Source organism: Peromyscus eremicus, chromosome 2 (genome assembly GCF_949786415.1).
Source record: "Peromyscus eremicus chromosome 2, PerEre_H2_v1, whole genome shotgun sequence".
Lineage (NCBI taxonomy): Eukaryota > Metazoa > Chordata > Mammalia > Rodentia > Cricetidae > Peromyscus > Peromyscus eremicus.
The window spans coordinates 130,477,369-130,503,370 of record NC_081417.1 but is presented as its reverse complement, the minus strand read 5'-3'; the positions used below and the strand labels follow the sequence as shown (position 1 = coordinate 130,503,370).

The 26,002-nt window shown below is 47.2% G+C and overlaps 1 protein-coding gene across 2 annotated transcripts; it reads left to right on the top strand.

Annotated features, from left to right (window-relative positions):
• Window positions 1-17,694: 17,694 nt before the first annotated feature.
• Klf17 (KLF transcription factor 17) lies at window positions 17,695-25,611 on the top strand. Of its 2 annotated transcripts, none has more exons than XM_059254834.1 (3): window positions 17,695-17,823; window positions 23,031-23,856; window positions 24,538-25,611. In XM_059254834.1, exons 1-3 carry the CDS (start codon window positions 17,779-17,781, stop codon window positions 24,816-24,818), a joined length of 1,152 nt encoding a protein of 383 aa, XP_059110817.1. In that variant the 5' UTR covers window positions 17,695-17,778; the 3' UTR covers window positions 24,819-25,611. The 2 variants fall into 2 exon arrangements, with proteins under 2 accessions (XP_059110817.1, XP_059110818.1); XM_059254835.1 differs by lacking the exon at window positions 17,695-17,823 and adding an exon at window positions 22,488-22,627.
• Window positions 25,612-26,002: the final 391 nt, after the last annotated feature.

Here is a 26,002-nt window from a genome sequence, read left to right as displayed (position 1 = left end):
TTCCAGCTGATTCTCTGGGATTCTGTAATGTGGCTTAGGGGACAGACTGGAGGCGGTGCACAACCAGAGTAATAACCCCATCATCACACCAGCCAGGCCGATTCCTGGAGCCCAAAGTAAGCTCATGTACCACAGATGAAATAAGCCCCAATAAAAGATCACCAACAGCCTAATAGGGTAATTGAGCAGCCGAAGAGCGAAAGATTGAGATACAGTGATGTATTGACCTCCGGGAAATAGCGCTAGGATTAACACGACATTCGTTATAATTACATTGGCTATTGGTCACAGGAACTAATCCATTTGGAATGAAACATTAAAGCCTTTTAATGGTGGCGGCTATTTGTGGAAAGAGTGGAGGAGGTATTGGAAATGCCACTGAGGATAGTAGCAGGCATCTGGGGTGGGCAGGGGTGGGGGAAGGGGCAGCAGAGGGCTTATGGCCCTATACCAGTAGCAATCAGAAACAATGTGTTCGTGACCCAAATTAAAAAAATCTTCCCAAAGGAGAGGCCCTGCTGTCAGGGGACTCGATCTAGCAGAGATACAACATTTCTTATGGACAGAGGGAATAGCTTGAAGAAACTGTTGTTCCATCTCTGAGTTTTTTGACTCACAAAAGCCACACAGAACTGATCAGACAAAGGCCCCTCGGCCGTTTTGGATCTCTTTGAAATCTTTTAGCTAGCATTTTCTCTCTGGAGGAGCCTTTTCAGTTTGGAATGCCGTGTTTGCTGTGCCTTGGAAATGAGATCTCAAACCAGACAGGCACATCTACAGGGCTACCAGTGGCAGAACTGAACCTGACGTTTAGTCTGGATGCACAGAGGGACCCACACACTTGCTAGGTCTTTAAACATTTGAGCTGGATGGATGTGGTGGTGCGTGTGTGTAATCCCAGCACTTGGGAGGTAGAGGCAGGAGGATCAAAAATTCAAGGTAGGGACTGGAGAAATGAATCAGTGGTTGAAAAATGCTTGCTGCTTTGGCAAAGGACCCTAGTTCAGTTCCCAGCACCAATGCTCAAAATCTCCTGAAACTCCAGCTCCAGGAAATCTGACCCCTCTCCCCAACCCAACCTCCCCCCCCCAACCTAACCCCCCCCCCCGCACCCCCAAGCCAACCTCTGCAGGCACCTGTACCCATGTATTCTCTCTCACACACATATGTAAGTTACAAGTCAAAGCAAAGTAATTATTATTTTTGTTTGTCTTTGTTTTTTGAGACAGGGTTTCTCTGTGTAGCCCTGGCTGTCCTAGAACTTGCTCTGTAGACCAGGCTGGCCTTGAAGTCAGATCCGCCTGCACAAAGTAATTAAGAGTTCAAGGTTATCCTTGGCTACCTGAGGCCCTGTTTAAACCCAAAACAAGCCCAAATAAACAAACAAATGAAATAAGGTGGCCAAAACTAGAGAGCAAAGTTTTTGACTAATGATGGCCTGATAAGGTTTTCTGTTGTGAACACACACATTAATTATGAACACATAATCAATTGAGCATTTCTTTTCTTGCAAAGAAATTATCTAAATGTTTACAAATATCTTTTGTGGCCGGGCGGTGGTGGCGCATGCCTTTAATCCCAGCACTCGGGAGGCAGAGCGGGTGGATTTTTGTGAGTTTGAGGCCAGCCTGGTCTACAGAGCGAGATCCAGGAAAGGCGCAAAGCTACACAGAGAAACCCTGTCTCGAAAAACCAAAAAAAAAATATATATATATATATATATATATATATATATATATATATATATATTTTGTGGTAGAAGCTAAGCTTTATATTTATGGGCAAGTTGACATTACTATTTGTTCATTTAATAAATGGTTATTGAATGTTTGCTATGTAGCAGGCAATAATCCAGGTACCAGAGTTAAACATTAACTAAAAAAGCAGAAGTTCCTTCCCTCATGGAGCTCACATTCTCCTTCTTCTTCTTCTTCTTCTTCTTCTTCTTCTTCTTCTTCTTCTTCTTCTTCTTCTTCTTCTTCTTCTTCTTCTTCCAAGACAGGGTTTCACTGTATAGCCCTGGCTGTCCTGGAACTCATTTTGTAACCCAGACTGACTGATGCTATTTTTTTTTTTTAAACAGAAGGTTTCATTATTCAGCCCAGGCTGGCCTGGGACTTGTGTGTAGCCAGCATAGCCTCAGACCTGTGATCTTCCAGCCTTAGCACCCCTTAGCAAGTGCTGGGATTCCAGGCTGATGCCCTCACACCCAGATTCTGATCCTTGTATCATTGTGTGAAGTTCAAGTAAGGGTACTCATCTATTAAAGGAAAAAAAAAATGATAAGAGAAAGTTTGGCTATGGTAGCCCTGGTCTGGAATTTGCCATCCTCCTGTCTCAGCTACTAGACTTCAATTCCTAGTACTCATGTAAAAACCAGGCATGGAGGTGCACACTTATAATTCCTAGGAAGCAGAGATGGGAGGATCCCGGGGCTTGCTGACTAGCTAGTCTAGCCTAATTGTTGAGCTACTGGCCCATGAGAAATTGTCTCAAAGGAGGTGGATGGCATTGTTGAGGATGATATCCAAGGTTGTCCTCTGGCCTCTACATGAACACACACACACACACACACACACACACACACACACACACACACACCAGTACACACATAAACCCACATACGTGCATAAAAAGAAAGCTACAATTTACTTATTGTATGTGTGTGCTGAGGATTAAACCCAGAGCCTTCCACGCACCAGGCAAGCACTCTGCCACTGAGCCACACCTCAGCCCCAAACAGCATCTTTCTGCACTAGCCAGTGAATCTCAGTGGCATAGGGGTTTGGGGAAAGTGCAAAAGGAGGGGTGAGGCCCATACCCAGAGAGCCCATGACTGCCTGTGTGCAGGTGCTGCCTGTGGATTGGCACATGGGAAGGGGATGCTTTGGGAGGAAGTGCTCTCCCGCGGCCTGTTAGTGAAGGAAGAAGCCGACCATTGGAGAGCCAGGGGGAGGAAAAGATGAAATAATTAACTCTGAGAGGAGAGTAAATGGACTAGAAAAAATGTAGAGTCATTGCTAGGAAGTTAAGTGCCCACTGGGAGAGTGTCATGAATTTAAAGGTTCGAAGCCAATGAGGCAGCTTACTTCAGCCTTGGTTTGTAGCTCTGATGTGGATGGGACAGAACGGAGTTTCTGAGATGGACATGGCGGTGCAAACCTGTAACCTGGCATTTGGGGGACAGAGGCAGGAGGATCAGTAGTCTAAAGCCTGTGAGATGGCCCGGCAGGTAAAGGTGTTTCCTACCGAATCTGACAACCTGAATTCAGTCCCAGGGCACACGGGGTAGGAGAGCACTGACTCCCCCAAAACTGACCTCTGACCTCTACACGTGCTGTGCCGTGTACGTACCCGCATGCATACACATATGCACGTAAAATAATTAAGCAAAAATGTAATAAAAATGTCAAGGTCATTCTTTGCTACAGAGTGAGCTTGAGGCTAACCTAGGGTACATGAAACTCTGCCTCAGAGTACAGCTAGATAGCTGATAGACAGATCTAGACAGATACATAGATAGAGGTAGGAGGCAGGAGGAGGGGGCTGTGCTCACAGATAAGGACTAGAGGGAACCTGGAATGTTAGTACACAGGGTCGTTTCTTAAAAGGGAAAGAATGCGGTACTGTTGTCCACCCAGAAGGCTGGGAGTAGACATGTTTTCTAACCTGGTGACTTTTGCGCTATCTGTGTGGCTGGAGGCCACACCAGACTCTTAACATACATTTGCTTTTCCCAGTCAACCTGCAGAACCCATTCTTATGGATAGTGTCACTCCTCCTCTACAAGGAGTTTCCCTGCAGTCATGTCCAATCTTTACTCAGCTTTCTTTGCTCCTCACGGAGATTTAGGCATGCTTCATCGTGCACGCGGGGTTGAGTTAATTATCACCAGAAAAGTTTCCACCACACTGTGCTGTTCTGAAATATTCCTAAAATCAACGACTCGGGGTCAGACTCCCAAAGTTTGAACCAACACTGGCTACTGAGCTGTGTTCAACCGAACTGTCTTTTTGCCTTCCCTGGGACCATTACTCTGCTGGGTGTGGTGACCACAGAGACCTCCACAGCTAGAGAGACAGAAAGAACTGGGTTTTAGTTTTACCAAGCAAGCATTACACATTGAGCCCCAGTCACGGGAGTGGAAGCATTCGCCATGGTTGACAGAGGCTGAGCTGTGGAGGGTACTGTCGGTCAGTTAAGGCCGCTAGGCTGAGGATTGAGAATGGGTGGCTTCCGTGCCACATACCCATTCCTTCATGGTTTTGGAAACTGGAAATCAAGATCTAGTCACAGGTGTGGGGTAGGGGGTGGGATAGCTCAGGCAGTGAAGCACAAACCTGAGTCTGACCCCCAGCAGCCGTGTGAAAAGCTGGATGTGGTGGCATGCCCGGTGGTGGCCCCCAGCACCTGGGAGGCTGGGTCTGAGGATTCCTGGGGTTCACTGGCCAGCCAGCCTAGCTTAATTGGCAAGCCCTAAGCCCTAGTTTGAGACCCTATCTCAAAACAACAAAGTAGGACCCGGCAGCGGTGGCGCACACCTTTAATCCCAGCACTGTGGAGACAGAGGCAGGCAGATCTCTGTGAGTTTGAGGCCAGCCTGGTCTACAGAGCGAGATCCAGGACAGCCAGGGCTACACAGAGAAACCCTGTCCCCCCCCCCAAAAAAAAAAAAACCAAGAAAACAAAACAAAACAAAAAGCCCCAGCAAAGTAGATAGTTCCCTGGGTAATGACATGTGAGGTTGCTCTCCAGCCTCCACATACATGCACACATGTATGTACTGTATGTACTGCCCCATACACAAAAACATACATGTACACAAAGCAGACTGAAGCTTGAGAAAAGATAATTCAAGGCCTGTCTGAGCTACATAATGAGTTCAAGGCCAGACTGGTAACTCAGTGAGAGCCAGCCAAAGAAGTTGAAGGTGGTGAGAAGAGAAGAAGAGAAGAAGGTGGGGCGTGTGTGTGTGTGTGTGTGTGTGTGTGTGTGTGTGTGTGTGTTCTCTTTTAGACAAGCCCATGTCCCTGCTCTCGTGTATTACCTCCCCTCTAAAACTTCATGTTTAAGTTATTTAAAGATGGCATTAAAGTTCAGAGAGAGAGGTCACGGGGCAAAGATGCCTGCTGCCAAGCCTGAAGACCTAAGTTCAACCCCTGGGACCCACACAGTGGGAATAGAAAACCAACTCTCGCAAGTTGTCCTTTGACCTCCACACTCACAAAACCAATACATTATTTATTTATTTAGAAGTGGGGCCGAGAGGGGGATGGGTTGATTTTGGTCGTGTACCCCCATACTCTCAGCACTTGGAAGCTGAGACACAGGGTTGACACCTCAGGTTAGCTGGGTTTAAAAGGGGTGATGGTGGCTGGCAATAAAATCCCGTTGGTGGAGAGCTTGCCTAGAATGCACAATGCCCTGGATTCAATCCTCAGCACCACAGAGAGCCAGTCACGGTGACCCACACCTGTGCTCCCAGAATTCTGAAGGTGAAGGCCAGAGGGTCAGAAGTTCAAGGTCAGGTTGAGAGAGATGGCGCAGCCATTAAGAGTGCTTGCTGAGAGGGTAGAGAGATGGCTCAGTTAAGAGCACTGGGTGCTCTTCCAGAGGGATCCAGGGTCCATTCCCAGCACCCACATGGCGGCTAACAGTTGGCTGCAATTCCAGTCCCAGGGAGAATCTTACGCCTTCTTCCGGCTGCTGCAGGTACTGCATGCATGTGGTGCACAGACAAAACACCCATATTGTAAGATTAAAAACAAAAGTGAATTTTTTTTTTAATCAAGGAAGAGAGCTGGCCATGGTGGCTTCTCCCTTTATCCCAGCACTCAGGAGGCAGAGGCAGGCAGATCTCTGTTAGTTAAAAGCCAGCCTGTCTACAGAGCGAGTTCTAGGACCGCCAGAGCTATGTAGAAAGATCCTGTCTCGAAAAAGAAAGAAATTTAAGAAAGAGTACTGCTCCACCAGCGGACCCAAGTTTAGTTCCCAGCACTGATGTCACAAGACTCCTAACTATCTGTAATTCCAGCTCTAAGGAATCTCGGAAGGAGCCTGCACATACATGGCTTGTACTTGAATAAAAATGAGAACGGGAACCTGCAGAGATGGTTCAATGGTTACAAGCACTTGTTCTTGCAGAGGCCACAGGTTCAGTTCCCAACACACAGATGGCTCACAACCGTATCCAGGGCTTCAGATACCCTCTTCTGACCTCCATAGGCACCAGGCATGCACATGATGCACAGACATACATGTAAGCAAAACACCCACACACAAAATAAATCTTTAAAAAGATCAACGTTATCTTTGGCTACAAGGTAAGTTTGAGACTACATGAGACTCTGACTCAGCGGGGGAGAGAGAGAGAGAGAGAGAGAGAGAGAGAGAGAGAGAGAGAGAGAGAGAGACAGACAGACAGAGAGAGAGGGAGAGAGGAGAAATAGATGAGGGTGAAGACAGGTCTCTACTGAGAAAACAAATTGTATTGTCATCAAGTTCAAGTCACAGAGGGAGGTGTCTGCCATCCACAGCAACAGTAAGAGTGTCACAGTCTGGATCTTCCGGAAGCTGGAGCTGAGACAGAATTGGGAACTGGACCTGCTGGAAGTTTAGCTGGGGTAAATATCTGTGAAGGAAGAGGGAGGAGGCAGACCCGGGCTGGTGACAGACTGGAAAGGCAGGCCCCAGGAGTCCTCAGGCACCAGCAGGGAACTCTGGAACGAACGTCGGACATCAGAGGGTATTAGAGAGGCCTGTCTCCCAACAGCACCCTGTACCAGATACTGGACTGTTGGAAGCTGTGACCCAGATACAGCTGTCTGCAGATGACAGGGATCCTAAAATTACCGGAAGCTAAACCCCATCTGCTTCATTCATCCCCTGCAGCAGGGCCACAGTTCTTCCCGTCAGAAGAGGATCTGGCCCACCCCTCCCTAGCTGCCACAGAGATGGGTATTTACTTTGCATATATAAAGAACTCCAAGAAATCAATATGAACTTCTGTTACTGAGAATAGCAATGACTGCCTGAATCTGAACCTTTCACATTCCAAATATCAGTGTAGAACAAGGTCAACAACTCATGCCCCGTGGGCCAAGCACATGTTTTAAAGATGTAGTGAAAGGCCTGAGGGGGTAGCTCAGTGGTAGAGAGTTTGTCTAGACTGTGCAACGACCCCGGATCGATGCCCAGCACCGCAAAAACACATGCAAAAGAAGATTTGTAGGAACGTCATTGAGGGCACTTTTCTTCAGAGGGCTCTCATGGTGGCGTCCACGTTACAGTGGGAGACAAAAAACAACATGTATAGACTGGCTTGCAGGCACACGAGCCCACAGTCCGTCCTTCGAGGGCTGGGGGACAAGGTCTCATGCTGTAGCCCAGGTTGGTCTGAAAATTACTATATAGCCCAGACTGGCCTCCTGCCTCAGCCACCCTTGTTGGGCCAAACTAGGCTACCTAATGAGAAGCCATAGTTAACAAACCAAAAAATATCTAGCTGGGTGTGGCGGCGCACACCTTTAGTCCCAGGACTCTGGAGGCAGAGGCAGGCGGATCCTGGTCTACAGAGTGAGTTCCAGGACAGCCAAAGCTACACAGAGAAACCCTGTCTTTGAACTAGTTTAAAAGAGGAAGCCAAGTCTAATGAAAGGAATCCTGGTAAGTCAGAGCAGTGCAGGGAGAGATTGAAAGGACCCTGAAGAGGCTGGAGAGATGGCTCAGAGGTACAGAGTACTTCCTGCTCTTGCTGAGGACTGGAGTTGGTCTCAGAACCCACTTCCGTTGGCTCACAACTGCCGATAACTGGATCTGAGGCTCTCTTCTGGCCTCCACCGGCAACCACACACACACATGTGTACACACCACACACAGAGACATACACACATACACATAAAAAATAATAGGCCGGGCGGTGGTGGTGCACGCCTTTAATCCCAGCACTCGGGAGGCAGAGGCAGGCGGATCTCTGTGAGTTCGAGGCCAGCCTGGGCTACCAAGTGAGTTCCAGGAAAGGCGCAAAACTACACAGAGAAACCCTGCCTCGAAAAAACCGAAAAAAAAAAATAAAATAAAATAATAAATCTTTAAAAAAGACTCTGTCTCAAAAGAACAAAGAAGAGAAGGTAGCTAGAGAAGGAAGGCAGAATAAAGGTGAGAGAGGAGAAGGAGGATGGCACACAACACCTTCGCATTGTTAGGAAAGCATTCTAAATTGAAGGTAGCACTCAAGTCCTTGAGACATTCAAAAGCTGTACTTCACAATATGGACAGAAGGGGGCACCATTGAACTAAGAATCTTGGAAACTACCTTCATTCCAAAAACTGACGAAACCAAGGTCTAAGCCAGATTGAGCCCATTGCTGAGAGGGGGAAGTGGGAACAAGCCCCCCACCCCACCCCACCCCAGAAGCTATCGTCTCCAATTGACAACTGCTCACAAAGCAAAACTGTGTTCTCTCCAACAGAGTCTCGCCGGGTACACAAACCACACTCAAGGGAAGGCCCCATGCCTAGCAGTAGGTGACCAACGCAAAACGAACTTGGTATTTTTGGAGATTTTGGTGTTTTTTTGTTTTTTTTTGCCTCATAATGCTTTGTCTGGGATTTTTTTTTTTTTAAACTTTGCTTTTATATTGTAGTTCCAAAAGTTTTATGTTTTTGTGAGATTTCTCTCTGTATGTCTCTGTGTCTATATGTGTTTCTTTGGTTCTTTTTATTTACTTTTCTTCTGTTTGTTTTGTCTTATCCAAATTTGTTTTTGTCTTACTCTTTTTTCTTTTGATAAAGAGAGCAAGAAAGGGTGTGGATGTGGGTGGGTGGGGTAGTAGGGAGGATGGGGGAAAGTTGGGAGAGAGGGACTGATTGCATGAAAAAAATCTACTAAAAAAGGTCAAGCCGGGAGGTGGTGGTGCACGCCTTTAATCCCAGCACTTGGGAGGCAGAGGCAGGCGGATCTCTGTGAGTTTGAGGCCAGCCTGGTCTACAAAGTGAGTTCCAGGAAAGGCGCAAAGCTACACAGAGAAACCCTGTCTCGAAAAACAAAACAAAAAGGTCAAAAAGTGGTGAAATCAGATGAAATGAAAACAAATTTTCTGCAAGAAAACAAAATGAGACTCAAAATATTGAAGGTGGTGAACATTTCCAGAGCCATACTGGCATGAGGTAGCATAACCTACCACACTGGATTGTCTGCAAACATCTGAGGGTGTGAAGGAGAAGCTGGGTACCGTGGGCACCGTGAACTATCAGAACTTGGAAGACAGAAGCAGGAAAATCAAGAGTTCAAGGTCATCTTCAGCTATACACAGATCCTTGAGGCCAGCCTGGGCTACATGAGACCCTGCTGCAAAACCAAACAAAAACTCCTGCAGTATGGTTGGAGACTCCTTCAGGAGACCACTGAAGAGGACTTAGGGGGTTAAGAGCATGTGATCCTCTTCCAGAGGACCTGGATTTTATTCCCAGCACCCACATGGTGGCTTATCGTTACCCTCTTCCGACCTCTGCCAGCACCAGGCACACACATGCAGGCAAAGCATTCATACACATAAAGTAAACTAAATAAATCTAAAAGGAATTAAAAAAAAAAAACAAAAAAAAAAAAACCTCTAGAGAGCCAGGCTGGTGGCACATTTCGTTAACCCCAGCACTGGGGAGGCCGAGGCAGATGTGAATTTGAAGCCAGCCTGCTCTGCATAGTGAGTTCCGGGACAGTTAGGGTTATGCAGAGAGACCCTACCTCAAAACAAACACACACACAAACCCTCTTGAAATAGAAACTCAAAAATTAAAAGCCCAAGCTGGGTGGTAGTGGTGCATGCCTTTAATCCCAGTACCCAGGAGGCACAGCCAAGTGGATCTCTGTGAGTTTGAGACCAGTCTGGTCTACAGAGTGAGATCCAGGACACGCACCAAAACTACACAGAGAAACCCTGGCTCGGAAAAAAAAAAAACAAAACAAAACAAAAATTAAAAGCACAAACAAGCACCTTCACAGGAAGGGACCATTGAACACACTAGAGGAAAAAAAAATTAGAAATGACTAAGGGTTGGCCCTGGTGCCATGGTTCAAACCTGGACTCTAGCTCTTGAGACTCTGGGGTGGGGTGATGTGAATTCCAGGCCCACATGGAGGTGGGCAGACATGGTACTGGAGAAGCAGTTGAGAGCTTATTTATGATTTGAAAGTTGTAGGCAGACAGAGGGTGAGAGTCTGCCTTTGAACCTCAAAGCCCATCCTCGGTGCACACCTCCAACAAGGCCATACCTCCTAATCCTTCCCAAACAGTTCCACAACTGGGGACCAAGCATTCTAACAAATAAGCCTATGGGGGCCAATATGGTTCAAACCACCACAGGGAGGAAAGGAAAGATTGATATCTGGAAATTAGAGGTCTGATCCTTTTTTTTTTTTCTTGGTTTTTTGAGACAGGGTTTCTCTGTGTAGTTTTGGTGCCTTTCCTGGATCTCGCTCTGTAGACCAGGCTGGCCTTGAAGATCCGCCTGGCTCTGCCTCCAGTGATGGGATTAAAGGCGTGGGCCACCACCGCCCAGCCTTAGAGGCCTGACCTTCAGATTAAGTGAACCCAGTAGTAACTAGAAAAATTAAGTTAGAATACTCTGAGATGCAGCCTCCTACTCACCAACAAGACGAAAAGTCAAGCAGGTGAAGAGCCAGTGTATTTATTTATTATTTAATGTGTATAAGCATTTCACCAGCATGAATACATGTATACTATGTGCATGTCTAGTGCCCTTGGAGGGCACATGGAAGAGACACTGTGCAAGGTTACTATTGCATGTCTAGAAGACACACTATGTATAAGGTTATTCACTGCATCACTGTAAGTGATTGTAGAATACCGGGAGGGAAAAAAAAATGGTTGATTCATATTAGTTCATCCACAGAAATGAGGGGATGCAGCTGAAAGATTTGCCCTGAAAGACAGAAGTGGGGGTTGTGGTGCGGGCTCAGTGGTTAAGACGACTTACCTTTCAGAGGATCTGAGTTCAATTCCCAGCACCCACAAAGAGTGGCTCCCAACACCTGTAACTCCAGCTCTCAGGGATCTGAGTCTCTCTTCTGGCCTCTGAGGGCACCCGCACACATATTACTGTCACACACACACACACACACACACACACACACACACACACACACAGAGGAAAACAAACCAAGAGAAAGACAGGAGAGTGGGACGGAGAGACGGCCTGGTGGCCCGAGTGTGCTGCCCCTGCAAGATCAGCCAGCGCTCTTTACTCTGGCACCTTCTCTCCAGCTCTACTTTGTGCTTTTCTTTTTTTGCTTTTCTCAAAGGTTTTGTTGTTGTTGTTAGTCTTTTAATTGTGATCCTGACAGAAAACCCTTCAATCTTCAGGGAAAATGTGAAGCAAAGTTAACGGAATTCCTGGGAGAACGACGGAAGAAGAAACCAGACAAAGCTTTGTTAGGAGAGAGCAGGAGGAAGTTTGGCCTCCTGAGGCAAACACAGGGAGAGGAGGAGAAAGATGAGAAGAGGCTGGAGGAGCAGGCAAACAATATCCCAGGCAAGCAGCGGCCCAGCGGTCCTGGGTCTGGGCAGGAGCAAACCAAGAAAGACCAGGCTAGAAAGTGCCAAACTTCACCACAGCTTGGGGAGTCCAAGTGTTCATGTAGTCACCTGCCTTTACAGTCAGTGGAACTCTCAAAAAGAAAAAAGAATTCAGAACTACACAGAAAGTCTGCTCCTCGAAGATCTCCCTTCTCGTCCCCACCTCCACCTCCATCCCCTCCCACCACAGGGGCGCTGCCTCTGATCCCTTCTCTCCACCTGGGCCAGGTGCAGCCCCCTACTTCCTGTCCTCATATAAAAGCCAACACCCTGCAGCACAAGCTCTCCGCACCCTGCTTTTTCTTCTTTTGGAAAATAATGAATTGATTGGTTAGTCAGTGGTGCAGGAATGGTGGGCGGCGGCACTCGGGCCACAGGGTACAAATTAGTAAGTTTAATTGTTGTTTTTCGAGACAGGGTTTCAAAACTGTGTAGCCCTGGCTGTCCTGGAACTCGCTCTGTAGACCAGGCTGGGCCTCGAACTCACAGAGATCCACTTGCTTCTCCCTCCACACCTGACACAAATGTTTTAAAAGTTACATACTCTGAGCCAGCGGAAGTGGCGCACACTTTGATCCCAGCACTCAGGAGGCAGAGGCGGGCAGATCTCTGTGAGTTTGAGGCCAGCCTGGTCTACAGAGTGAGATCCAGGACAGCCAGGGCTACATGGTGAGACCCTGTCTAATGCAACAAATCAGAACAACAACCACAACAAACAAACCACTTTTTTTTCCCCTTTTTTCCAGACAGGGTTTCTCTGTGTAGCTTTGGAGCCTGTCCTGGAACTCACTCTGTAGACCAGGCTGGCCTCGAACTCACAGAGATCCGCCTGCCTCTGCCTCCCAAGTGCGGGGATTAAAGGCGTGCATTACTACCCAGCACAAACCACTTTCTTATTGTTGTTGTTGTTGTTTTTCTGTGTAACAGTTCTGGCTGTCCTGGAATTCACTCTGTAGACCAGGCTGGCCTGGAACTCAGATATTCTCCTGCCTCTGCATGCCCAGCTCAAAAAGTCACTTCTTTCTAGCACTTTCTACAAGAAATGCTTCTGTTTTGTTTATTCCATTTAAAGTATTAGAAATTTAGCTTCTTTGTTTTGTTTAGGGCAAAACTGGATTTATGTAATCTCTCATTAGTTTCCATAAACCAATGTCTACAAAGGGCCTTGATTTAATACTCCAGTAAAACAGAATATTCCAGGTGTCCACAATAAGATTTAAGGCTTATTTCTCCCCAGGCTGCAGTTTCCCAGTTCCCTCTCTAATCAGTGAGCCAGAGCCACAGACAGCCTGGATCACAAAGGCTTTCCTTCTTCCCAGGGGGCATAAACAGAGAGTCTAACAACAGCAACAACTAAAACAAGGTTTAAGTAATTTGATAGGACAAATAATTCAAGCCACCTGTGGTGGTACATGCCTCAGGAAAACCTCTGTGAGGTTTGAGGTCAGCTTTCATTACATAGTGAGACTCTGTCTTGGGGGAAAAACAAAAAAAACAAACTGTTAGCGCCTGGTGGTGGAGGCGCATGCCTTTGATCTCAGCCCTCAGGAGGCAGAGGCAGGTGGCTCTCTGAGGCCAGCCTGGCCTACAGAGTGAGTTCCAGGACAGCCAGGGCTACACAGAGAAACCCTGTCTCAAAAAAAAAAAACAAACAAACAAGGTTTAAAATCATGTTATTTAATTGAACATAATTTCAGTATTTTCTTTTTTTTTCTTTTTTTTTTTTTTTTTTTTTTTTGGTTTTTCGAGACAGGGTTTCTCTGTGTAGCTTTGCGCCTTTCCTGGAACTCACTTGGTAGCCCAGGCTGGCCTCGAACTCACAGAGATCCGCCTGGCTCTGCCTCCCGAGTGCTGGGATTAAAGGCGTGTGCTACCACCGCCCGGCAATTTCAGTATTTTCTTATTACCATACTTAAAAAAAAAAACTTCTTTATTGACTCTTTGGGGGTTTCACATCATGCACCCCAATTCTGTTCACCTCCTGGTGCCCCCATATCCTCCCCTCATCCCTGCCACGCCCCCCCATAAGGAAACAAATCGAAGTATGAAAACAAGCCATCAAAAGCAAAAACAAACCAAAACAAAAGCCACTTCAACAGAAAAATCTCTTTGGTCTCCTTCTTTCCTGTTTCTCCGACACCTCTTCACTGGTCCTGGGGGCACTGGAGGCTTCGGTCTGCCACACAGTGTACCTCACTGTCCCATCTGTTTTACTGGCAAATGTTTATTGCATTGAGTCACTGGTCTGGTTCCAGGCCTCTGGTTTCTGGTTCACCATCATCACTGGGTCCTCACCGGAACTCCTCTGGGATATCCGGTGGCTGCCACGGGTCATGGAGATGCTGTGGGTATTGTTCCACAGGACCTGTGCCTTCATGAGCTCCAGCAGGTCCTAGATGGGGTAGATGCTAGGGTGGGTCAACTCAAGGCCCAGCTGTGGGCCTGGGTGGTAGCCAAGCTGGTCAGTCCTGGGCCCCTGGGGCCACCCACCTCAGGCAAGGGGGTGGATTCAGCTCCCCTACATGCATACCCTCAGGGTCAGTTCACCCTGGCCTGTGGTGAGGGGTGGGGACCATCTCTCCAGCATGCAGGGGCCAGCTCTCTTGCTGTAGTGTCCAGTGAGAGGCAAGGCCTGCTTTCCCAGGGCAAGGGAAGGGCATGGCCAGCTCAGTATGGTCCTCTGATTTCATCTCACATCTATGGCCTCCTGAGGTGACACAAGCCACAGACATCCACACAAACTCCGGCTGTAACTTGACCACAGACCCAGATATGACCCTTGGCAGTAGCTTGGGCCAGGTCGACATTCCGGCTTTGGGTAGAGGAACTGGCCATTCAGGTAGGAATGGTTGTAGCCCTAACCTTTGGCCTCTATGTGACCTTTGGTGGCAATGCAGGACCTGGACTTCAGCACAGACCCTAGCCACAGTAGAACCATAAACCCCAACATGGTCCTCAACAGTGGCTGGGTCTGGATATCACTACTGCCCCAGAGGCAGTATGGCCCTAAGACACCAACATGTCCCTCGATCTCGGGTGTCTTCATGTCCTCCGATGGTAACAGGTGCATCAGACATCAGCATAGACCCTGGCTGCAGTAGGGCCACAGACCCTGACATGGCCCTCAGCTGCAGCTCTGGCCCAGATGTCACCAAGACATTGAGTAGCAGCACAGGCCACTCAGATCTGGATGCATCCTGGCCCTCGGACACCAACCTGGACTCAGGTGGCTGACCTGACTCTGGGCATCCTCGTGGCACTTGGTGGCAACAGGAGCCACATACGTCAATCTGGACCCTGGCTGCTATAGGGCCACGGACCTAGACATGGTCCCGGGCAGTACCCGGGGCCCAGATGGCACAGTGGTCCTGGTGGCAGGGCAGTCCATCCATATCTATTATGGCCCCTGCTATGGCGTGGCCCTCAGATTCCAACCAAGTTGGAGGCTCCGGCTCAGTCTTATTATCACCTTAAACGGTACACTTGTCACTCCCATGAGTGAATTTATATCTTTTGTAAATCTGCTGTGTATATCCAGTAATACTTAGTATTCCTTTGCATGTTTTAAAACTTTTCATAGGCCATGGTGGTGGGGCAGGCCTTTAGTCCCAGCACTCGGGAGGCAGAGGCAGGTGGAGCTCTGTGATTTTGAGGTCCATCTACAGAGTGAGTTCCAGGTCAGCCAGGACTACATAATAAGACCTTGTCTCAAAAGACAATGACATTTTTGGAACCTAGGGCCTATGTTGAGATACTTTGCTCAGCCTTGGTGTAGGGAGGAGGGGACTGGACCTGCCTCAACTGAATCTACCAGGCTGGGCTGACTCCCCAGGGAGACCTTGCCTTGGAGGAGATGGGAATGGGGGGTGGATTGTGGGGGAAGGCTGAGGGGTGGGAGGAGGGAGGAGAGGGGAATCCGTGGCTGATATGTAAAATTAAATTAATTATAAAACAAAACTATTTTAAAAAGACAACAATAAATAGTAAATAAATAAATAAATAAATAAATAAATAAATGACTTTTCATAAATGGCGTCACATGGCCTGAACTCCTTTGCAGCTTCTGTTCTTTGAGCTTATGTGTTTATTAGCATCTTTTTCTTCACAGAGTTAAGGATTAAACCCATTTATTTGAATCAGGGTGGGGTCTGGCGTGGCGGCACATGCCTTTGATCCCAGCAGTTGGGAGGCAGAGGCAGGTGGATTTCTGTGAGTTCAAGGCCAATCTGGTCTAAAGATTGAATTCAGAACAGCCAGAGCTACACAGAGAAGCCCTGTCTCAAAAATAAAATAAAAACAATAAACAGGGCAGGCAGTGGTGGCCACACCTTTAATCCCGAACATTTTGGGTCTCCAATTTCAAAGCCAGGCTGGTCTATGGAGCAAGCTCCAGGACAGTGATAGCCAGTTACACAGAGAAACAAACAAACAAAACCTGAACAGGGCTAGTAAGGAAAAATTGACTTTAAATTTCCTGTCTGACTTACCAATTCATTACACTGATCATTGTCAAACCTGGGCCTGGGTGTGTTCTGAGCCCTCTCTCTCCCTGTTCAAATCCCCTGTGATCTTATTTATCTTTGAGGCTTTAAGTCTGAAATCTACCATTCTACCCAGATTTGCTTTCTAGGCTTCTAACCAATCCACCCACTTCTGGACTCTCCAACTGGATCCTGCATAGACAACCTCAGAACATCCTGTCCAAAAATGAATCCATCCCCCACAGAGTCCCACCCCTCTGTTAGTGTTCCTGCCAAAAGGAAGGGCATCAGCCACCTCCCAGGGGCTCAGGGAAATGCTAGTTCCCATCGTCAACCCACAGTGAAGCACTAGCTTCGATTCATCCTGTCATTTTAGAACACCTCACTGGGCAAGGGCATACACACATTCACACACACACTCAACCCCCACCCCACTCACTCACACTCAAACACACACCCCACGGCTCACACACTCCTTTTTGTTTTGCTCCGATCTGTCACAGGTCCTGTGAAAACAGCTAAGCTTCATGCTGTGGCTCACTTGGGTTTGTTTGGTTTTGGAGGGACAGAGTCTTACTGTGTAGCCCAGACTGTCCCCACACTCAGGACCCTCCCATCTCTGCCTCCCAAACACTGGGATTACAGGTGTGTGCCACTCTGCCCAGATTCAAAAGTGTATTACTAAATTTTGTTTCTGAGACAGAGTCTCTCTGCTGAAGCCCTTTTTTCAATTTATAGACCAGGATAGCCTTGAACTGAGACATCTGTCTGCCTGGTTTATTTCTCTTTAAAAAATATTTCTTCATTACATTTATTTTATTTTATTTTACTTTTTTTGGTTTTTCGAGACAGGTTTTCTCTGTGTAGCTTTGCGCCTTTCCTGGAACTAACTTGGTAGCCCAGGCTGGCCTCGAACTCACAGAGATCCACCTGGCTCTGCCTCCCGAGTGCTGGGATTAAAGGCGTGCGCCACCACCGCCCGGCCATTACATTTATTTTTGTGTTTACAAGTGCTCGCCTGCATGTATGTATGTGCACCACGTTCATGCCTGGCGCCCTAGGAAATCACGAGGGCGACCAAATCTCCTGGACTGGAGTTACAGAGAATCAATGCCCACACATAGTGTATGGTCAATTGCGGAATGTCCAAATTGGGTGCTGGGGTATCTGGGCTTCAGTTTGCATGGAGAAAGGACAGAGGTGCCCAGCCTCAGCAGGATCCTGCCCTATAAAAGCCTACTGGAGGGATGGTGGTATCCCTCCTGTCAACAGAGGCTGTGCGCTTGCCCCGCCTCGGTCACCAAGCCTTTCTTCTGTTTCTCTGAGGTCAAAGAGACTTGTTTGGGTGATCGGATCGTGGTTTCCCCAACAGCCCTGTGGGTCAAACAGTTGCTGGTACAGTAGGTTGGAAGACGTATGTAGAGAAGGGCGGACACACTGTCATTAAAAAGTGGTAGAGGTCAGAGGTTACCCTATCAGGGACCCAGCAGGCATCAGGCCTGCTAAGGAGTTGTGGGGTGGGAGGAGCGCTGAGTGGGAGGGTGTTGGGTGGGTGTGGCCTTGACTCCGCCCAGGCTCCGAGGCAATTAGAAGTTCCGCGCAGCTGGAATTGTGGCGTAGTGGTGGTGGTGGGACACTCGCCTATGACGGCACCAGCCGGGTCAGCTTCCCCTCTGGTCTGAAGTGAGGTCTGGGCCGACATGGAGCAGGAAAATAGGTGGCCGGCTGTGCATCAGACGCCCTCGGTGAGTTTGTGGTCCAAGCCCAAGGAGGCTTGTTTAGTCCTTAATATGTTTTTAATCACGCATTAGAGCCTGTGTTGGGTGGTGAAGAGGGATTTGTGTACCTTGGGAAGGGTAGGGAGGAAAACATTTGTTGGAGACCTTTGCTAAACTCCACCAATTACAGCGTGAGTTAATTTTTGTTCAAAGATGGTTTCTCTGTGTAGCCCTGGCTCCCCTGGAACTCATTCTGTAGACCAGGGATTTGAGAAGGATTGTAGAGAGGGATTTGTGTACCATAAAAAGGGTGGGGAGGAAAAATGTATTTATTGGAGCCCTTTGCCAGATTCGACTGATTATGGCATGACTTAATTTTTTTTGGGGGGGTGGCGCAGTTCAATGATGGGTTCTCTGTGTATCCTTGACTGTTCTGAAACTCACTCTGTAGACCAGGTTGGTCTTGAACTCACAGAGATCTACCTCTCTCTTGCCTCCGGAGTGCTGGGATTAAAAGTGTGTGCCACCACCGCCTGGCTCCATGTCTTTTTAAAAAAATTAATAATCTTATTTTTATTTATTTTGGGACAAGGTGTCTATGCTGTACTGGGCTATGTAGACGAGACTTAGCCTCAAACTCAAGACTGGCCAGCCTTTGCCTCCCCAGTGCTGGGATTAAGGGCGTGCTGGGATTAAGGGCGTGGACCAATGTGCCCAGTTTATTTTTGCTAGGATTCAAGTTGAGTGCGGCCACACCTGTCCATAATAACCTAAAAAAAATTAAAGCCTTTAACTCAAATACTCCCTCCAAAAGTGCTCTTGGAGAATAGGGATGCTCACTTCAAGGCAATAATTAGAAAGCCATTGTGAGGAGCCAGGTGTAAGTTAAAATGTCAGGCCCTGAAGACAGTAGAAAGGAGAAACTGAGAATAGGGAGTTGTTGGAGACAGAACCACAACTGGTGATTGTGTCTGAGGGTTCCAAAAGCACATAGCTCTCGTGATGCCATGTAAGTACTAAGTAGCCAAGAGGTGATTTAAGATGTAAGGGGAATCTCTCCAAACTGAAAACAAGCACCAGTTTATCCAAGGGACCTGAACATCAGTGGGTGGAATCATGGACACAGAAGGACAGCTGTTCTTAGATCTAGGCGGTGAACATAGCCTAGGATAGCCCAGCAGACTGCTCACTTACAGGACTAGGTGTGAAGATTTGCTGAGACAGACTGGGATTGTGGCTGGGGTAACTTGACCAGAGACTAGGGAAAAGGCCAGGAAAGTGCGTGCACGTGTGTGTGCTAAGAAGTGTTGAACACGTGGGAGGCAAGATCTCTGAATCTGAGAGGCTAGAGTTGCAAGACAGCCAGGGATACACAGAGAAACCCTGTTAAAAGAAAAAGAAGAGGAGGCCAGGTACCCTAGCTGGGAGGCGGTGGTGGCGCACATCTTTAATCCCAGCACTCGGGAGGCAGGATCACAGGAGGATCTCTGTGAGTTCAAGGCCAGCCTGGTCTACAAAGGGAGTTCCAGGACAGGCTCCAAAGCTACACAGAGAAACCCTGTCTTGAAAAAATCCAAAAAAAAAAAAAAAACCCAAAAAAACAACAACAAAAAACAACAAACCTCTTGCAATACTGGGATTTGAATCCAGGGTCTTGAAAGCTCTCATGTGCTAGGCAAGCATTCTACCACAGAGCTTTGCCCCTAGCACCTAAAGTTGGTTTTTGTTTGTTTGTTTTGTTTGAGTTTATTGAAAGGAACTTTGGTTTTTGAGCATGTATCTTTGTGGTATGATTGAGCATTCTTTGGGTATATGCCCAAGAGTGGTATAGCTGGGTCTTGAGGTAGATAGATTCCCAATTTTCTGAGAAACCACCATACTGATTTCCACAGTGGTTGTACAAGTTTGCACTCCCATCAACAGTGGAGGAGTGTTCCCTTTGCTCCACATCCTCTCCAACATAGACTGTCATTAGTGTTTTTGATCATAGCCATTCTGACAGGTGTAAGGTGGTATCTCAAAGTCGTTTTGATTTGCATTTCTCTGATGACTAAAGATGTTGAGCATTTCTTTAAATGTCTTTCAGTCATTTGAGAGTCTTCTTTTGAGAATTCTGTTTAGCTCTTTAGCCCATTTTTTAATTGGATTGTTCAGTATTTTGGTGTCTAGTTTCTTGAGTTCTTTATATACTTTGGAGGTCAGTCCTCTGTCAGATTGTGGGGTTGGTAAAGGTCTTTTCCCATTCTGTAGGCTGTCTTTTGGGTTTATTGACCGTGTCTTTTGCTCTACAAAAGCTTCTCAGTTTCAAGAGGTCCCATTTATTAATTGTTGTTCTCAGAGTCTGTGCTGCTGGTGTTATATTTAGGAAGTGATCTCCTGTGCCAATGCGTTCAAGAGTACTTCCTACTTTCTTTCTTTTTTTAAATTTATTTGCACACACATGTGCAGGCCCATGTGTGCCACAGCATGAGTGTAGAGGTCAGAGGACAACCAATGCTTGGGGGGTTGATTCGCTTTTTTTCCACCATGTTTATGGTGACCAAACTCAGGCTGTTAGTCTTGAGCTCTAAGCACTTTTACCAGCTGAGCTGTCCTAGTGGCCCTTGTATTGGCCGTTTGTTTTGTTGGTTTTTTGAAGCCCCAGCTGTCCTGGAACTCAATTTGTTTTTATCCTAATAGTGAAATTAGCTTCTCAGTTTCAAGAGGTCCCATTTATTAATTGTTGTGCTCAGTGTCTGTGCTGCTGGTGTTATATTTAGGAAGTGATCTCCTGTGCCAGTGTGTTCAAGACTACTTCCTACTTTCTCTTCTATTAAGTTTAGTGTAACTGGATTTATGTTGAGGTCTTTGATCCACTTGGACTTGAGTTTTGTGCATGGTGACAGATATGGGTCTATTTGTAATCTTTTACATATTGACATCCAGTTATGCCAGCACCATTTGTTGAAGATATATTCTTTTTTCCATTGTATAGTTTTGGCCTCTTTGTCAAAAATCAGGTGTTCATATGTGTGTGGATTAATGTCAGGGTCTTCAATTCGATTCCATTGGTCTGGTTTTTTGTTTGTTTGTTTGTTTGTTTGTTTGTTTGTTTGTTTTTGTTTTTGTTTTTCAAGACAGGGTTTCTCTGTGTAGCTTTGGAGCCTGTCCTGGATCTCACTTGGTAGATCAAGCTGGACTCGAACTCACAGAGATCCGCCTGGCTCTGCCTCCCGAGTGCTGGGATTAAAGGCGTGCGCCACCACCGCCCGGCTTCCATTGGTCTGTATGTCGGTCTTTATGCCAGTACCAAGCTGTTTTTATTACTATAGCTCTATAGTAGAGCTTGAGGTCAGGGATGGTGATGCCTTCAGAGGTTGCTTTATTATACAGGATTCTTTTAGGTATCCTGGGTCTTTTGTTTTTCCATATGAAGTTGAGTATTTTTCTTTCCAAGTCTGTGAAGAACTGTGTTGGGATTTTGATGGGGATTGCATTGAATCTGTAGATTGCTTTTGGTAAGATTTCCATTTTTACTATGTTAATCCTACCTATCCATGAGCATGGGAGATCCTTCCATTTTCTGATATCTTCTTCAATTTCTTTCTTTAGAGACTTAAAGTTCTTATCAAACAGGTCCTGGAACTTTGGTTTTCGTTTGGGTTTGTTTTGTTTCTGATGGTCTCTTAGCCCAGGACAGTTTTCACCCCTGATCTTATTTCTTCACCTGAAATGATGGTATACCTGCCTTATCCTGGAACTCACTATGGAGACCAGACTGGTCTGTTGGACTCAGAGGTCTGCCTGCCTCTGCCTCCCAACCACTGCAATCAGAGGTGTGTGCCACTACACTTGGCTCACCGTGCCTACCTTAAAAGGAGATTTTTAACAGATTTAAGCCCCAGGAGCAGTAGATGGAGCAGCTCCAAGGGAAGGAAGCACCCAAGTATGAATGTGGATCTCTCCAAGCTCAGTGGCCTAAACATCTTTCATTTCTTTTATTTAAATACCTTATTAGAATTCTGTTAGGTTATGGAGTGTACCAACAGTGAAATCAATTCTCCTAAAATTTCTAATGTAACCCAAGTGACTAATAGCCACATTGGTATTCTAATGTCCACTGAAGTCCCTAATCTAACAACTTGCAGCTTAATTTAAATGTATCGAGTCATTAGTATTTTGAATCATCAAAAACAAAAAACTTCACATGCATAAAAATGACTCATTCTATGCACAGTTAATGAGACAGTGCTTAACAATTAGACGAAGCAGGTATTTGCTCAGATACAAAGGAGCTCTGGGGTGCCTCAGCAGGTAAGGGTATGTGCTGCCAAGCCTAACAACCCAAGTTCAATCCCTGGAATCCACATGCAGGAAGAGAGGTTTTCTATATAGAGTTCTTACATTTTTGTTTTTCAAGACAGGGTTTCTCTGTATAGTTTTGGTGCCTGTCCTGGATCTCACTCTGTAGCCCAGGCTGGCCTCGAACTCACAGAGATCCTCCTGCCTCTGCCTCCCAGTGCTGGGATTAAAGGCTTGTGCTGCTGCTGCTGCTGCTGCTGCTGCTGCTGCTGCCAACGCCGCCGCCGCCGCCGCCGCCACCACCGCCACCGCCACCACCACCCAGCGAGTTCTTAAAATTTTGTATGTGTATCATTGGGGTTACAGATGCATTTGTTATCAAGCCTGGCTTTACGTGGGATCTGTGGATTGGAATTCAGTTTGTGTGGCAAATGCTTTATTTATTCACTGGAACACCTTCCCCAGTTCCGGTCTTAAGCTTGTACCCATTCTGGAGTCCAGGACAGCTGAGAACTGACAGTTGGACATCCATGCTGTCATTGGTGATATGGTAAGCTCCATAACCAGACAAAATTCTGATAAAATGATGAGCTCTCACAGATGAAACTCCACCTCCAAAGATCCAAATAGCACAATGGCCACATCATCGAAACCAACTTAGGTCCTTTGAGTGTACCTTTCGTAAGCCAGGTGGAGTAACCCATGCCTGAACCTTAGCACTTAGCAATAGAACAAGGCAGGGGGATTGCTGGAAGTAGGCAACACAGTGAATCCCAGCGAGCCTGGTGTGGAGAATGAAACCATGGGTAATGCTCTTCCCTCAGACTGTCAAGCTCCTTGTGGTAAACTATGGTCAGTTCATGGCCTGCTTCCTAGGATGGGGAAGGAGAGATGTGTGCAGCTTAGAAGTAGAGTGAAGGGGACTTTCTTTCAGATGACTCTTTTTCTTGTAGGATAATGGGCAGTCGACACCAGCGTTGCATGTATCTGTGTCTCCTGGAAACAGTGGAGTTCATCAGCCACCGGCCACTCAACATTTATCGGGGATGTCGAGGCCTTTTGTGTTATCTGCTGAGGAATCCAGGCAGAATGAGGGTGAAGGGGAGTCACAGTTCATTATGTCGCTACCCGAGCATAGTGCGAGGTACTCCTCCCAGCTGACTCCTCCACCTTCCCAGATGTATCATCAGACACCATCTAACCACCAACCAGGGAGAATGATTGACGCGGGATCCCACATGATGCCCTTAGGGAGTCCAGGTACTCTGGGAGTGACCATAGCCTTTAGAGAGAATCTGATTCCTTACAGCGGCCTGCCAGGCTCAGCTTCCAGTGGAGTCCCAGTAATGGCCCACAGCAGTACCCCAGCAATGCCTTATTCTGTCTCCTCAGCAGTACCTGCTACCACAGGCTCTTTAAATCATGGAATATTTTTGGTCCCAGGCATGCCTTCCACTGTGACCCATGCCATATCCCCTTCTATGGATCAGATGTTGCACTTAAATCCCTACAACCCTGGGATATCCACACCTAGGCTCCAGCCATTGCTAACGTTAGAATCCCAGAACTCACTTGTGGCCCAGTCAAATCGCCTGGAAGAACCTTTCGTACACAAGCAGCCCACACCTGCTCCACAGGGAACAGAGAACCCCAGTGTTCCAGGAGGGGCACCCAGGAGGCCACCCCCAGTCTCAAGGCCTTACGTCTGCACATTCATCAACTGTGGAAAAGCTTATACCAAGCGTTCTCACCTTGTAAGTCACCAACGCAAACACACAGGTAAATGAGGTGTTGGGTGGAGAAAGGGATATAGGGATCTTTGCTCTTTCTAAAATTTTGGATTTATTATGTGAATGAATGTTTTTGTCTCCATGAATGTCTGTATACTACATGCATGTCTAGTGCCCATGAAGGCCAGAAGAAGGCTTGGATCCCCTGGAACTAGAGTTAAACAGATGTTTGTGAGCCACCACATAGACGCTGGGAATTGAACCGGAGCCTTCTGCAAGAGCAACAAGTACTCTTCACCACTGAGCCAATTGTCCGGCCCATCTTTTTTTTTAATTTATGCAGGACCACTGATTTGTGATTGCCTGGGATTGGCCCTTTCTCTTCCAAGCTTGGAACCAAGTGGTCCTGCCCGCCTCCCACTGGTTCCTTCTCTTCTTTTTTTTAAAAAAAAATTTATTTATTTATTATGTATACAGCATGTATGACTGCAGGTCAGAAGAGGGCATCAGATCTCATTACAGATGGTTGTGAGCCACCATGTGGTTGCTGGGAATTGAACTCAGGACCTCTGGAAGAGCAGGCAGTGCTCTTAACCTCTAAGCCATCTCTCCAGCCCCTCCTTCTCTTCTTTTGATTTCTCCACCTTGAATGCTCTTGCCTCAGAACTCATCTCTTCCCTCCCATTGTGGCTTCTTCTACTCAATTTAACACTCCCTTGTCTCTCCCTAGGTGAGAAGCCCTACGTATGTGACTGGGAGGGCTGTACATGGTCTTTCTTTCGCTCTGATGAGCTTGGACGACATAGACGGATCCACACGAGGGATCGACCACATAAATGCGGGGACTGTGGCCGACAGTTCATGAGATCCGACCATCTCAAGCAACACCAAAAAACTCATCAAAATCATCAAACTCGTCAGCGCCTGCCAGATTTCCAGACGCCTCAGGCCAACAGTGGACAGACAGATGGACAGATAGGTGGTCCTCTTGCTCCTGGTCAGGGGCTTTAGCTCCCTTTCCTGGATTCTCAACCCAAGACCCTAGTGCCCGAGACCGGGTCATCTCTGGGGTAGGTGAAAGTTCAGATGGACAGGAAGTGGTGGGGAAGCCCACAGGAAGCTTTTGACACCATCGTGGAGTCCTCAAAATCTGGTGCCCGCCTCTCAGGGATTACTGACTTCTGCAACTTAGCCAGATGAGAAGATGAGTCATAGATTAGACTTAATTAGAAAGCTCTTTTTTCCTGTCAATCCCTAGCAGGAAACACTCTCATGCCTGCTCCATGAAACCCATGTTCTCTCCCAGGGTCTTCCACAGTTTCCAGGGCCAGACCATGGGAAAGATCTCTTAGTGCTAGAAGGTACTAGACACATCATGCTCTACATCAGACTCTCTGGCCTTCACCACTCATACACCCAGAGTTTCTCTTCCCAAGTCTTCGACAGAATACCCCACTATAGGACATGACATCTGGCGTTCCATGGGGCCACCAAAATCAAGCCTTGTGAGGAGACTAATACTCATGGGGGAAACTTCAGTGGAGGGGAGATAGGGGAGAGGCAGGTGGCAGTTCTCCTCTCCTATCCCCATGAATTGTTGCAAGGCATTTTTGCTCCTGATAGCAGTCTCTGGGAGACCTCCCAAGCAGCCCGCAGACACACCCTTCAACGTTGGTCACGAAGCAGAGCCCATCATGGAAATGTGTGGCCTTAGACCACTTCATTCCTTCCGTTCCCCTTGATGTTCTCCCGCCTATATCTTGGCTTTGATGTCCCCAATAAAAGCAGTGTGTAGGCTGTTTATAAGATGGCTTGGGGAATGGGAGGGCTGAGGACAAATCTCACCGTAACTTCTTCCTTACCTGGCCCAGGTACCAGGTTTCAGGTTTTCATTTATGTATTTAAAAGGTATTACATTTATTATGTGCACATGTGTGGAGGTCAGGGACAACTGGGGGAGTCACTGATTTTCCAGCACGTGGGTCCCTGGGATTGAACTCAGGTTGTCAGGCTTGGCAAGCACCTTTCTCTTATGGCCCATCTTGATGGCCTTTGTTTGGCTTTGCTTTCGAGAAAGGGGTTCACAATGTAGCTCAGGCTGGCTAGCAGCTCTCTTCTGGAGTTGTGAGCACCCACCCGGCTTCAGGTTGCCTCTCTTATCCTGCCCTCTGGTTTTGAGGGACAGTAACTCTCCT